This window comes from Python bivittatus, unplaced genomic scaffold (assembly GCF_059951505.1).
Source record: "Python bivittatus isolate LINGU-HERP-01145 unplaced genomic scaffold, Pbiv_v1 ctg000220_np1212, whole genome shotgun sequence".
NCBI lineage: Eukaryota > Metazoa > Chordata > Lepidosauria > Squamata > Pythonidae > Python > Python bivittatus.
The window spans coordinates 13,564,729-13,579,409 of NW_028277048.1; the positions used below are offsets into that span (position 1 = coordinate 13,564,729).

The 14,681-nt window shown below is 44.9% G+C and overlaps 1 protein-coding gene across 2 annotated transcripts in view; it reads left to right on the forward strand.

The window, feature by feature from the left end:
* The window catches only part of PPP1R1A (protein phosphatase 1 regulatory inhibitor subunit 1A), a 72,324-nt gene that overhangs the window by 53,382 nt on the left and 4,261 nt on the right, over nucleotides 1-14,681 (forward strand). Inside the window, exons 3-6 of one of the 2 annotated variants that reach the window (XM_007434955.4) lie at nucleotides 5,684-5,721; nucleotides 6,614-6,677; nucleotides 8,379-8,582; nucleotides 13,722-13,848. In XM_007434955.4, coding sequence (XP_007435017.1) covers nucleotides 5,684-5,721; nucleotides 6,614-6,677; nucleotides 8,379-8,582; nucleotides 13,722-13,848 — 433 coding nt within the window. Of the gene's footprint in view, nucleotides 1-5,683; nucleotides 5,722-6,613; nucleotides 6,678-8,378; nucleotides 8,583-13,721; nucleotides 13,853-14,681 lie in introns of those variants that run through there. The other variant, XM_025171014.2, reaches the window with a different exon arrangement.

Here is a 14,681-nt window from a genome sequence, read left to right on the forward strand (position 1 = left end):
ATTGATTGATGGATGGATGGATGGATGGATGGATGGATGGATGGATGGATGGATGGATGGATGGATGGTTTAAGGCACCAAGCTAGAAACCGGAAGACCAAGAGTTCTAGTCCCACCTTAGGCACAAAGCCAGCTGGGTGACCTTGGGCCAGTCACTCTCTCTCAGTCCTGGGAAGGAGGCAAGGGCAAACCTCTTCTGCAATTTTGCCAAGAAAACTGCAGGGCCTAGTCCAGGTAGTCTCCAAGAATTGGACACAATTGAATGGAAAATAAATAAATATTCACATAGACATACATACATACATACAATTTTCTTCTACCTTGCCCAGGAAGTGGCAGCGTAGCTCTATTAAAAAGGGAGGGAGGGAGGAATCTGCAGCAGTTTGTAAATTGGCTGCTACCTGTGATGTCAGCAAATGCCTTCTCAGAGCAGTTTTACAACTTAAAAAAAAAAAGTTTTTTCTAACTTTAATATGTTGACGCATATAGGAGCACCCATCCCAAACGCAAACACACATACCTGAAATTCAACAAATAAAGAAGGAAGATTGCCTGAAGCGTGGGGATGGGGGACTCCTACCAGATCTTTTTATGCACTTGCCAACATTATTTAACTAAACACAATCTGTGGATCTGGTGTTCAAAAGAAGGAGAGATCCTGAGAAAAGATGTAGATTGTCCAAAGAGGCAGGATTACTCCTGCTGGAATCTCTCTGTCCTTTCCCGTTCCTTGTTCTAGTACTCAATCTATGAGTGAGCAGGTAGGAAACGGGAAATATCTTCCCTCTGGATAGAGTTGTCTATAACAACTTTGTCAAAGGGCTAGTCCATGAACTCCCGTTCTGATCTCCTCTGCCTGCTGTTTAATTTTTTTAAAGAAAGGTATGTGAACTGCATTCCCCTTTGACTTTTTTTCAATGTGGCCCACACTGCCCCTTCAGGTGCTTCTTCTGTTTCCCTTGGCGGGTTTTGGAAGATTTTTTAAAGATATTTTGGCTGTAGCAAGTGGCAGCACCTAGCCAACCTTGGCTAGTTAGAAAAAATAAGGAGGGGTGGACCATCCTGGGAGACCACCAGGAGATTCCAGGACTGTAGACTAGACTGAGAAGTCAAAGCAAATCTCATGGAAGAAAGAGGTGGAAGAGTACTTCCATCTTGTTCCAAAGAAACTCCATGGATATAGCCGTGTAAGTTGCCAGAAGGCAAGATTGATGTTCTACTGTGCTTGGTTCAAGGTTGCAAAGTAATGTGGTAAGTGTCACATCTTCACAATATGCTGACTTTTGACCTGATTCTGAAATCTTACAGGGCTGGGTTGTTAAAGGTGTTCAGCTTATTGTTAAACGGGTGGTCGCAATTCCCAGAGATTCCATTTGAGGGTAGTCTTCTCTGTTATTCTTGTTACCCAAGTTCCAACTTCTCTATTAATTTAGCATATTGTCCACCAGACTGATTTACTTAAAAGTGACATTTGGAGCTAGGAACTACTGGCTGCTTTTGGAAGAGTCAAGAAGGGGAAGCCTGGCAGTCCAGCAGAATTCTAGTTCCCATGGCAACGTCCTGGTGTGTTTCCTGGGTGACGGAGATGCTCCAAATTAGGTACCTTTCACAGAGTGTAGAATATGTCGGGTTGTGTTTCAGTATTTCTGTTTAGCTTTTTAGAACAGAAGGAAGACCTTTTATGAAGAATACTTCCCAGCCATCACCATAGCCCCTTTAAACAACAAAAGCACATTTTTGTTGTTAAGCATGCCAGATGATGTTTGGACCTTGGTCTGCTGCTTTGGCTCAGATTTAAACAAAACAAAACAAAACTGGGTCATCATCTTCCTGGAAGAAGTCATATCAAGGGGCTGCAACCACTTGTGGTCCTGTTGTAAACAAGATGGCATCACGGTGATTCATAATCAGTCAAATCGTCTCTGGGTTAATGTCACCAAGGACAAGCAAAATAGCTTTCAGAAGCTCTGTACTAGTTCTCAGTGTACAAATACAATATTTATCTCAACATTGGGCATTAAAGGGTTTTGGAATATGAAATATAGTCATAATACTTTGCTGTCGATGTGGCAAATGAATATATGGACAGCTATGGAGATCTTTTCAGCAACTACCATTGGACGCACCTATAATGCCTTGGATGTCCATCAGGAGTATTTGCGGGGGGAGTTGAAAAAATCGATGTAGCAACTGTGACTGCAAAATTAAAGTCCCACCCATTTTATGTGTGTCCACATGCAAAGCACATAAAATCAAAGCCCCACCCTTTTTACGTGAGACATGCACATAATGCATATAAAAAGGAGTGGGGTTTCGGTCATACAGTCGCAAACATCTTGTCTTTTTTGACACGCGCACACACACACACACACACACACCTGCAGATGCCCTGAAGATTCTACGATTTCAGGGTGTTTTAGCTTATTTAATTGAGAGCACAATTATAACTTGTGGCAGTCTCTCCCCAGAGAGGTACTACGTATTCTGTGGCAGCCGCCATTTCATCCCATAAAGACCTAGGATAATGCCTGTTTTCAGGCATTGTGGGTAAATAAAATGGTAGCCGCCTAAAGACAGCTGTCAAGAAACTCTGGTGCCTCCTGCAGGGGTTTGAAAAAACAAAGCAAGGAAGAAACAAGAGCTTTTTTAGAAATGAATGAATAACGAAACAAAAGAGGACTATACTATCAAATCTAAATCTAGTTCTGAAATGTGGGAGAGGAAATTATACAAACTCCTACTACTGTCAAGCTAACTGTTTAACACAAAAGCTTAATTTCTCTCCAAGATCTTGAGAACATAGCCTAGGTTGGGCTACCAGATCTGGGCTGCAAAGTCTGGTTGACCACTAGATGACCACAAAGAGAATCAGGCAATCATCTAGTGGCCATCCAGATTTTTGCTGCCCAGATCAGGTTCATTCCAGTTGTATGGACACGAGAAAGGTTCAGAAATATTTGTTGCTTGTTTACAGGGTGGATCATTGAACCCTGGGATTTAAACCTGGGCATTTAAACTTCAGCGAGCTCTGGCAAACATTAACCTCTGTTTCCTTTTTCACACACGCCGCTTGGAACACTTCCACATAGCCACCAGCCCCACCCTTGAAACCTCCAGAACAGATTTCCACATCTACACAAGTGGCCTCACTTCTGCTCTTGCAATGTTGGAGATGATTCCTGAGCTAACCAGCGCTTTCTCCAGCTTCCCAAAGGGGGAGCACTGAAAAAGTTACCCTCCCAGTGCTGCACTCCTGTCCTTGCCTCACCCCCACATCTGGTTTTGCAGTGAGGCAGAAAGAAAAGGAAAAAGCTGGTTTGCCTGCAAAAAGCCTGGTAGAAGGATACCATGGTGGTCCAGGGACATCACAGCTGGGAGGTGGCGATTGGCCAGGCATCCTGCCAATTATTGCCTGGTCCACCTCCAAGACCCACTTAACTTTAGCTCGGCTGCCAGTCTGAGCAATGGTTGGCTTGGCTGCCTGAGGCCAGCGGTGTGTTAACACTGAGCCCGCCGGGGTAGGGGGGAGGCCTTTGGAAATGCCCATTCGTTGAAGAGCTCTGGATAGGTTTTCAAACTGCTGATCATCTTTCTGCCCTGGATCAGGACAAAATATTTAAGCCTGGAGATGGTTGATTTCACCCAACTAAGTAAAGAGAAGCGGACTGTTGGAGTGGTTCTCAAGTGTTGGCTTCAGGCTAGAGAGACCCTGGTTTAAGTCCATCCTTCAGCTTTGGGCCAGTCGCTTTTGCTCCATCCAGCCTCCCTTACAGGGTTGTTGTAAGAGGAAAAAATAGGAGAACAGAGGTTTTTCTATGTCACGCTGAGCTCCTGGAAGGAAGGCAGGCTATAAATCTAACCAATAATAAATAACTTGATTTGTTCCCCGCCACTCATAGCCTTTCCCACTCGACTTCACTCATTCATCTTGTGCTTTTAGCTCCTCTGCCACACTGGATGAAACTGGCTGGCCAGTAATGCCAGCTTGGTTGTAAAAAGAGGGTAAAAAATGGGTGATTTGCTAATTAAAGTAAAAAAACACAGCCTTCAGCTACCTGCACAAACTGGTTTACACAATTTGTACAGTAGCTCAAGAACAATTAAGGGCTCCTTCTGGGAAGAGCCACCAATTTAGCCAAGGATCCTCACAGCTGTACCTCAAACCGCCGTTTGTTCTACTGGCAGTAAAAAGGGTTTATCCCCATGGAAAGCTTCACATACTCAATTGCTGTAGGTCCAGTTGGCAACCCTACCCATAACAGAGCTGACAACTAATAAAAAGACAATAAAACCCCGTCATAATGTAACAAATGACCGAAAAGTCAAGGTGCTGCCAGCAATGCTATAACCACATTGAAGATGGAGTGGGCACGAGCCATCCTAAACATCTCAAGGCACAGCACAACGGAGCATGACAGGCACTTCGACAAATGAAATCACGGGCTCCCGATGGGGCTCCAGCAAATGGCAGGGGCTGATGCTTGAGCGGCAGGATCGCGGAAAAAGCCTCGGGTTTTCCCAGGCAGCATCTGACCGGGGCTTGGAGTGCATGCTACACCACCCTGGGCCCCTGCTGTCCTGGGATAGCTGCTTCCAGCCCTTGTGAGCTAAGCCGCTTTTGGGATCCTTGGGGAAGGGATCGCGGTCTGCAGTCGAGCGGGTGGATAGCCTCAGCCAACCATCAGTGAGCCAGAATTAAGGTTTTGCCCCTGCTTTAATCCTTGAAGCATCTGTCATTGGAAAAACTGCTTGTCTTACTCTAATGTTTGGGCTACAGTCTACCGAGATGGGGCAAACATCAGGATTGGAGGGTTATTTTGTTGTTGTTGTTAAGTTGGGATGGGAAACAGCCATGGTTTGCATTTCAAGGGGGCAGAGGGCTGCAAAGAGGGACAGTATCAAATATGTGGGCAAGGCTAGGGTTAGGGGGAGATTCTTGGGGGGTTTTAATGGTGGTACGCCTATTTTAGGGCTTACCCAACACTTGTCATTTATCTCCAAGTGGCAGAAAGGACAGCCATCAGCTTTCAGCGGTCATGGCCAGGAGGGGCTTTGAGGGCCACGGAAAGGACATGTTGGCGGCTAGCAGCCTTGGGACTGCCCGTTGCCCATCCTTGCTTACTGGAGCCCAGGTTCAAGACATAGCACAGCCTTGCCCATCTTCATTCCAGAGGTGTTTTTTTCCCCTCCATGATTTTTTTTTTACTTATTTACCTTAACAATTGCACAGAAAGAACTAAAAAATAATTAAACGATAATAACAATAAATAATAGAAGTATATGAAAGACTACAAAAAAATACAGCTCCCCAAGCTAACCAGGGAATCTTCCCGGGGTGCTGAATCTTGGCAACGTTGCTTAATGAAGACGGGAGAGGCATCCGGCACATTGAAGGGCACCAGGTTGTGGAAAGCTACTGCAGAGAGAAGCCCAAAGAAGTGCAGAAAAGAGCTAGCCATCTTAGGCACTCTTTGAGTCACATACAGGAATGGCCTGTATACACACTGCAAGAACAAATGCGCCGAGTTGCTGCAGATCAGGGATCATTCGGGGAGATGGTGAAAACTTATTTCTATTGCTAAATAACTCAGAGTCCTAAGATTTGGTGTGTTGGCTCTACCATGCCTTTAACTTATTGTTTTTTCTGTCTCTTCCCTTTCTGTCCCTATTCCTTTTCGCCTAGAAATTGATGAAGACCGGATCCCCAACCCTCTTCTGAAGGTATATGCCCCTGCTGCTCTCGGACTTGAACAACCGGGGGCAGTTTGCACTTTTAGGAGAATAATATTGTGATGCACGGCAGCCTTTCGGGATGATGATGGGGGAGTACGTTGCGTGTATGAATGCACCCCCCATAAAAAAATGCTTTAGAAATTTACTCTAAACTAAAAGTGAAAAAGATGAAATTTCAAGGATGCCAGGAAGACCAGAAGCATGAACTAGTTCCTAGAGTGCCAGACATACAGTCTTCATTAGATTGGGATGAGTTTTACTGTCATCACTCTGATTAATAAGATTTCCATTAATTAACAATGGAAAAAAGATTGAGTTAGTTTTGGGGCTACCAAGTCTAGGTTGCAAAACTCCAGCTAAACACTAGTTGGCAGCAAAGAGAAACAGGAAATCTAGCCCTTTGCTGCCCTCTTGCAGTTGTCTGGATTCTCCCAGCCCTGATCATGTAGCCTTAACTGTATTTCTGAGATGATCTGTATTTCTGATCCTGAAGGCACAGGAGGCCAAACCAGGCCAAACCCCCATACTCCTCACCTTATGTTTTTCCCCATTGCTCCATAGGAATGGAAGAATTATACACCACTGCAGATCATAAACTCGAAAAAAGGGAATACAAGTGAAGAGGGTTTGGGCTGGTTCCAGCTTGTCAACCAAAGGCATGAGCCCTGTCAATGGTAGTCTTCTATGCGCTGGGTGATGTGCCCATCACAAAGAAGAAGCTGCAATTCCAGATCTTCAAGGACTTTAGTCCTTGTTGCACATCTTATTTCATTCTGGAAGTGGCAAGAGCCAGACCCAGCCCATAGATAGAAGATGACATATTGCACCTGAATTTCGGTATCTTATATCCATTAGGATTTTCTTTTTCTTCTCTTTGCAGCCAGGATTGTCAATGTCCCCAAGGCAGAGGAAGAAGGTCTCTCGCACTACTCCCACCATGAAAGGTAACTGGTCTAGAAGCCAGATGACTGTATTGAAGGATGGCATCCCTAATGGTAACGATGATGCTCAGGAAGCAGCAGCAAGATAGTTTGCTGCTTCCTGAGCCTCAGAAGGGCTCCCTGCTATGTCCGGCAGCTCCCTTTCCCCTCTTGAGATGATAGGGAGGAACAGAGGGTACATTTGGAGAGGTAGTCTCACAATGTGTTGCACTTCGGGCTCTCTTCCCCCTCCAAATGAGTCACGCTCAGCTTTCCCGTATGTCCAAATCACGATCTGACCTCACCCCAATCCGCTAGCCCACTCTCCAAAACACAAAGTGATGATGAGGTGAGTAATAAGTCAAATGCTTGCCAGCTCTCTGTAGATCAGAGCTTGGAATAATGTCTTGTTACTGAAATGGAAGGCTGATTGTGGGTTTTTAAAGGAATACACATATCCTCTTTCTTGCTATGCATGCTATACCAGACACTGCATCCTGTGATATTCATTAAAAAAGCATAGGATTTCTTTCTGAATGAGAATTGTCCCATTGTAGGGCTGGAAGGTATCTTTGAAGGCCTTTCCCCAAACTGGACTTACACAGGCAAACCATCCATGGCTTCTTGATGACTCTATTTCCAACTTCTGGTGCTCAGGAACTGATCACCATGGTTGGAAAACTCCTCTTCCATTGTGTTTTCAGTTACATAGGTCAGAATTGTAATGCTAGAATGGGAGATCGCAGCTTGTGAAAAAGTAGCACAGACCTTAGTAGTAGTAACTAAGGTCCAGCTTTTCTATGAAGATTCCTTCCCATCACCAGCTCCTCCCTGTCTGGCATCCAATATAGCACAGTCCCCATTGGCTTATTCAGAACTTGTCAATCAGCGATAAGATTCTTTACTCTTTCCATGGTTTTGTAAGGTCTTTTCTTCTCCTCCCCCCTTTGCTCCCTCTTCCCCCCACCTCCCCATAACTTTTCATGCAACCTGCCTAATCCCTGCCAGGATCATTTTTCATTAATTTTGCATTAGAGCATTTTATCTCTTTGTATTGGTCTGCGTTCTCTCCAATTACCGGCCTCCTCCTCCTCTTTCTCCTCCTCCTTCTAACAAAGTGTTGCAGTGCCTCATACAATGCAAGATGCAGTTGTCAGGCTGGGATGGGACTGCAGCAACCATTGCAGAGGAGTGGAGAGTTCAGCATTAAAAACCTGTTAGAAGGCCAGTTTCTAAAACTAGATGTGTATTCAAGAGAAGGGAAGTTTCACAATCCAGAAAATAGATACAAGAGGTACCATTGGCAGTCAAGCTTCAAGGTCAATAAGTGAATGCCTATAAGGAAGGATATTATTAGTCCAAAGCCTAGGTAGTAGGAGTGTGGAGAGGAGCAGAGTTTTTTACAATAAGATAATCCTCTCCTAGAGATGCGTTCCACCTAGATTCCAAGTCATCAGTGAACAACTGCCTTCCTGAACCTGTTTACCGATAAGTGTGGCCCAGCTCCCCAAATTCCCTAGCCATCCGAGGCATTGCTGAGAATTCTGGAAGCTGAAGTCCACAAAACTGCAGGGCACTTACACTGCATAAGACTAGCCTATAGATCTGTTCCTTAATGCATGATAACAGTTTGCAGTGGAGACTTTAAAAAAGGAAATTCTTTCATAAGAATCGCTCATCCCAAGATCACAGTTTTGATGGATTCTTCCCATCCCTACTTTTCAGAGCTCCAGCTGATGGTCGAACACCATCTTTGCAAGCAACAGGGAGATGAAGAAGAAGTCAGCGCTGAGACACAGGAGTCACACAGTCCAAGCTGCTGCCCTCATGCCAACACAGAACCTAGCCACAGTCCCGAAAGTTGCCCTTTGGCCCAAGCCCATGCTCAGCTGGAGTCCCAGGAAGAATCACACTCTGGCCTTGAAGAACGTGAGTATGATCCAAGAACATAGGACAAGCCAGGCTTCCTTGATGCATCCCACTTGTACCCACTTCCAATAAAGAAGGAAGCCTATCTGGATTGCTTCAAGTCTTGACCCCAACTTGACCAGATGTGTGCTTTCTTCAAAAGAAAATCATAGTCCAAGCATAAGAAAGAACCTGAAGCTCTCCAGATGTTACTGAATCACAGTTCCCAACAGCTCTAGCCAGTATGGCAACATCTGGGGGCCACAGATTCTCTACCTCTGCCAAAATGTAGAAAAATACACCATTAAAAATGTCATGAAGGAAGTTCATTTTCCATGGGACAGGAGATTACTTGACAAAACAGCCCCCCAAGCATGCTGCTTTTGGAAATATGTTGGGTTTTTTCCTTAGCCAGCAAATTCTCTTTTCACTAGTGCCCTGGCATTCCTAACAAAGGCCCTCCCAAGCCACTAGCTGTGGTGAGGAAGGATCAGGGCTCATTCACACTGCTGTCCCAAGTTCAGGCTTTGATTTTTCCTCGGAAATGAAGGGCCACCATTGGGGGAAGTAAAAAAAATGGACTCAGCAACACCAGTGGGACAATAAGAATGTAGATTTGATCTGGGCTAATTTCACTACGAACTGTTCTGATCCATGACACCCAGGCTGGCACGCACATTAGAGCAAACACATTCTTCAGACTTTGCACTTCTCTGAATATTGCCCTGCACATTTTGGCTCAAAAGAGAAAATGCCCTTCAATCTGCACCTATTTCAGAGTAATTGTATGCTTTGCTAGAAAGGCTTGAAATGCATATGTATGTGTCTGTATGTGGTGTGTGTCTGTGTGTCTAAATAATTTTATGCACATTTTTTAAAATTGCCAAATCCAAGGCAGGACACAATAGATCCATGAATATATACATGGAAAGTTAGCACAGGCCCAGAATAAATTGATCTGTCCCAAACTCATTCTAGGAGGTCACCATATTCAGATTTTTTCTGTTTCCAGTGGTGATCTAAGTTGTTATATTTACCTTATCCCTAAGAACTAAACAGGAGTAACTGAGTGGGCCTTTCCTGCCTGTAGCATCCAACTCAGTCATTCAAAGAATGTGACCTTGGCTTTTGGATATTGACACAGTGCTAAAATAAGATGGGCACAGCACCATGGCCTTCCAAACTTGAACTCCCAGCATCTGTTGGCCGGGCAGGCTGCCGTTGCTGGGCATTATAGCTCAGCAGCCTGGGAGAGCTGCAAGTTCTCCACCACCAACATAAGCCAGCGTTTCATCAAGATGCGTGTTGCTGCAGATCCCTTTGATCAGCTGTGCAGGTGGCGGAGCATACAGCCTTCTCTCTGTACCAAAGGAGCCCTGGATTCAATGTTATGCCTGACACAGCCTGCATTTGCTGATAAGCCTGGGAAACAGAACCCTCTAGTGGCCAAAGGCCAATGTGACAGCCAAGTTGTTTTTGGCCATCTTCAACTATTTGAGGGTGAAATCAAGCCATTCTAAGCCCATCCATTGCTCCAGGTGTCTTGCGTGTTTGCCCCCAAGAGGGGAGCATGATGATCTCTTCCTATCCTAATAAATAATGCATCAAGAATGCTCTTTTTTAACCAGCTGAGTCCCTCACCAAATTCTCACAGCATGAGCGTGTCCTACAATGTGGCGTCCCTGGATGATGGGCATCAAACAACCACAGCAGCAGCAGCAGCCTGTTCTTTGGCATCTCAAAGGGGAAAGAAGTGGCAGTTCAAGGAGAAGCAGTAGCCCTTGGAAGAGTGCAATCTGGGTCATCCAGTCATAGAGGCAGGCTAAGTGACTTCCTGGGGCATCAGTATCCTAGGGGCGTCTGTGGTTATGCACACATCTGGTGGGAGACCCCTTACCTGCAGCTTTGAAGGAGGCACACCATTGGTGGAAAGTCAGCAGCTTCTTGGCACTCTTGATACCCCCCGCGTCTCACAGGATGTAACCAGGCACCCTTGTATTTCTATCAGCCACCCACAATTCAGGTCTAGAAATACCTACATGAGCAAAAGTAAAGAAGCGGCTAGTGTGTGATCATTTGACTTTTTGAAACGATTAACCTGACTTTCAGTGCTGGAGACTGGGGTCTCTAAGAGAAGCGTGGGCAAGCAAAGTTCCTATTTATTTGTTTGTGTATTTGGGTTGTCCTCCTTTTTCTCCAGGAAGCATATGTTGCGCTTCCTACCCATACAGTTTTATCATCAAAAATGGCCCTGTGAGGTAGGTTGGCTGAGGGGGATTGAGTGACTGTTCCCAAGACACTGAATGGGATTTGAACCTGGATCGAGCAATTTTAATCACCACCCCAGGTCGCTGTCATGTCTTTTCATTGCAGAGGATGTGTGTGTTCGTGCTCAGGTGCTGTGCATACCGAGGCAGATGCACCTTTCCTCTAGTCTGTGCATCTTGCCTCTGCACCTCCAGGCAAATTAAACGTTTTTTTAAATATATTTTGGCGCCCTTTGAGTTAGTCTTGATTCCTGGTGAGTGCCTGGACAATCCTCTGCAGTTTTCTTGGCAAGATTTTGAAAGTGGTTTGCCCTTGCCTGCTTCCCAGGGCTGAGAGAGAGTGACTGGCCCAAGGTCACCCAGCTGGCTTTGTGCCTAAGGCGGGACTAGAACTCAGGGTCTCCCAGTTTTAGCCTGGTGCCTTAACCCCTACACCAAACTGGCTCTCGTCAAAGGCTTAGGCAGACCATTTTCATTTAGGACACAACAGATTCTGGATGGCTGAATTGCAGATGTAATCAAGGGTGGTTAAGGAATGGTAGGAAAGATGGATCTTTTTTCCACCCTGCCATGTGAATGAATGGGCAGCATAGTGAATCTAATTGATGGTTCCCAGAAATGCGGCACAAAGATTTAATCTAGATTAAAAAGCCTGCAGCACGAGAATGTACAAGTTCAATTACAAAGTCAGAAATGCAAATAAGAAACAAGATCATGTTGACTCTTATAATTTAATGTGACAGCATTCTGCTGTGAGACATAGGGTAGAAAGTGTAAAATGTTGATTTGCTCGAGGCAGGAAAAAAAATTGGGCTGGCTCGGCAGAATACAATCTGGGGCAGAAGCTATTAGCTACATAAAAGAAAACACAAAAAATAAAGTCTGCTACAAAGATTAGCACATTGCTATCCTGTGATAAACCAGTTTCATTTGGATGAAAGAGGTTCAGAGATGTTACCATGCAGTTAGAAATAAAAGACTGGCATTCGTTCCTATGGTGTTGCTTGCAAAGCAACACAAGGAAATAAGTACAGAGGTTTATGGCAGATACCTCCATGCTTGCACCTCTTCCACCACCCCCTCTCTCATTTTTCCTCTCTCTCTTAGGGAGGTTCAAAAAAAAAAAAAAGACTCCTAGTTCATCTCTTCCATAGCTTTTGAGTCTATTGTCCATTATTTCTTCCACCTTTCCAGATTGGTGCACTCTTCTTTATTCAGAGACTCCAAACCTAAAGCATCACCCCTCCATCTACAGCTCCTATCCCAAATTTTCACAAACAGTAAGCAAGCTGTGTGCCTTTCCCCAAAACAGACCGACGATTCCCCTTCAAACTAGTTCCACTAATATTGGGGCCTCTGTAGCTGGATCTTCCCCCTCTGGATACTAGGATGTTGGTGAGGATTCACCTGCAGGGCTATAAACTACCTCCACGCACGTAGCTGGCAGGTGTGCTTCCCCCTTCCAACAACAATTTGCTCAATGTGTAGGTGCAAACCGGGTTGGGAGGGAGGGAGTCAGCTGATGGGCGTGGCTGATGAGAGGCCCTGGAGAGCTCGCCTGTTCTTTGGGTCCCACTGCTGATGCCAGGAACTGGCAGGGACAAGAGGCATCTACACCAGCACTCCAGGAGAGCTACTTGTAAGAAAACGGCTTATTAAGCCACAGGTGTCAGTACAAGGAGCCTAGACAGAAAGAGAGCAAGCAGTTTCATAGCTGACGTGCTCCTAGCAAGATGTCCTTTTGCATCAGGCACAGTAGCAAGAGAGACAGAAAACAGGAAAGCTGCCTGTTTCTTGAACACTCTTAATGGCATGAAAATGCAAGCTGCAGCCATTTATCTTCTTGCTGACAGAAACATCTTTGTTACTTCTTTTTTTCCCCCCAGCTGATTGGCATCTTACCTATTTTGGCACGGCGGTCCTGATAAAAGCATAAAACCCCATCGCTGACATTTGCAGCCAGCCATATTGTAAAGTCAGTCCCAAAGGCAGGTATAGTTAACGTGAAAGAGTTGGAGTCCACACATCTTAAAGGTGCCAAGGTTGAGAAACATGGCTCTAGCCACTGAAGCATTTCTCCCTCAAGAAGCGTAACGCTGAATGATTTGGAGCCGTGACCTCCCTACTGGGCATGGGAAGCTCAATTATTCTGCTAATGTATGTAGACCTCATTATCTCTTGTAAGCCACCTTCCTTCTGAAAGGCAGCACCTAGATACTTTAAATAAATAATGTTACACAGATTTAATTAGCAGCACAATGATGCTTTTCGGATTTATTTCACTGACATTTACACTCTCGGAGCTCCCCCAGATTCCTCTCCTTGCTTTAAGGGTGGGGGGAGCAGCATCACAAAGGGGCACACACCTCAAATTGCCTTACCCCTTGACATAAATGAAGGGGGTGCATCCTGCTAAAAGTCTGAGCGCCATGTGCTGGTATGGACTGATTTTTGGGACGTTTATTTACAGTTACTTGTATGCTGCCTCCTCAATCAATTTAAGATTGGGATGTGATGGTCACGGCCTGCTAGTGACAGGTTTTAATTGCTGTCCACCCAATCCCCTTTCAGCAGTTACAAGCCATCTGGAATCCAACTACACATACCTATGCAGGATGTTATGCATAACTGTGCCTCCTTGTTAACAGTGCATCTCATTTGGCATATCTTTTCTCAGTGACCCAGTTTTGGAGAGATTTCTCAGGAACTCTGTTTTGACAGCCTTCTTATCTTATTTTTTTCTTTTCTTCGAATTCTGTATCCTTTGGTGTTATTTACCGGCGTTACCATTTCCCCGTTTCTCCCCTCCTCCTCATCCCCTGTGAAGAAAAATCCCCCACCCTTCCCTGCCAACCTCCTCATGAATTGTTGGAGCAATTTTTGTTTTGAACAGAGGAAAGAGTCACAGAAGCTTGCGGTGCAGAGTGCTCTGGCAAAACGAGGTCATACTTGTGCTCAGAAAAGCAGGGGATTCATATATCACCGGAGAACTCCGTGGAGAAGGACAGGCTGCCCAAGGAGTAGGTATAACTACGTATCAGGTTGGAGGTGGGTGAGGGTGGTTGCATTCAGACATTTCACCAAGCTATGCTTGGTTTTGTTGAACAGGCCAAGTTATTCTTCTATATGAGCAAAATAACTGGAGGTTGGTTGGCCAAATTTTGGGGGACAAGGCTTCTTTTTTTTTTTTAGATGCTCTTGACTTGTTCATGGAGAAAATCCATGCAATCACTAGGAGTCAAAAACGACTTGATGGCCCATAATCAGTCAATCAATCTTGATTTGTATCCCTGGTTAGAGGCTTGAGCAGGACACAAAAGCAAGCAGGAACAAGCCAGGAAATGACAAACAAGACATTCTCATCTGCACATCCCATAAAGCCCAAGTACCACGCAGTAAGCCAACAAGAGTCCACAATCTGGAACTCTGATTTACTGTCTTAAAGCAAACCATGGTTTAGTCATTGACCATCCTCCCTGATTCACCCAGCACACTAAACTAAAAACAAAACACATAATGGCTTAACCAAAGGTGTGAACTCAGACACACAGCCTTAGTTCTGAATGGAATGGGCTGAAAAGAGCGTATAATGTCATTTCTAAAATTATTGTATCTATTTTTCCAACATGGTTTTTGAAACGTTGAAAATAGCATTGTAAGAAATGTCTTGCAATGTGGGCTATCCTGAGGGCTCACCTCTTTGGGGATGAAAATAGGCCCAGCATGATATTCCACAGAAATACAGAGACAAAAAATCCCACTTTGAGAAAATTCACCTCTTTTGTACCCACTCATGACTATTTTTTCTCAGATATTTGGTGGCTTCTGCTGGCTTTTCTTGGGCTAAACACCC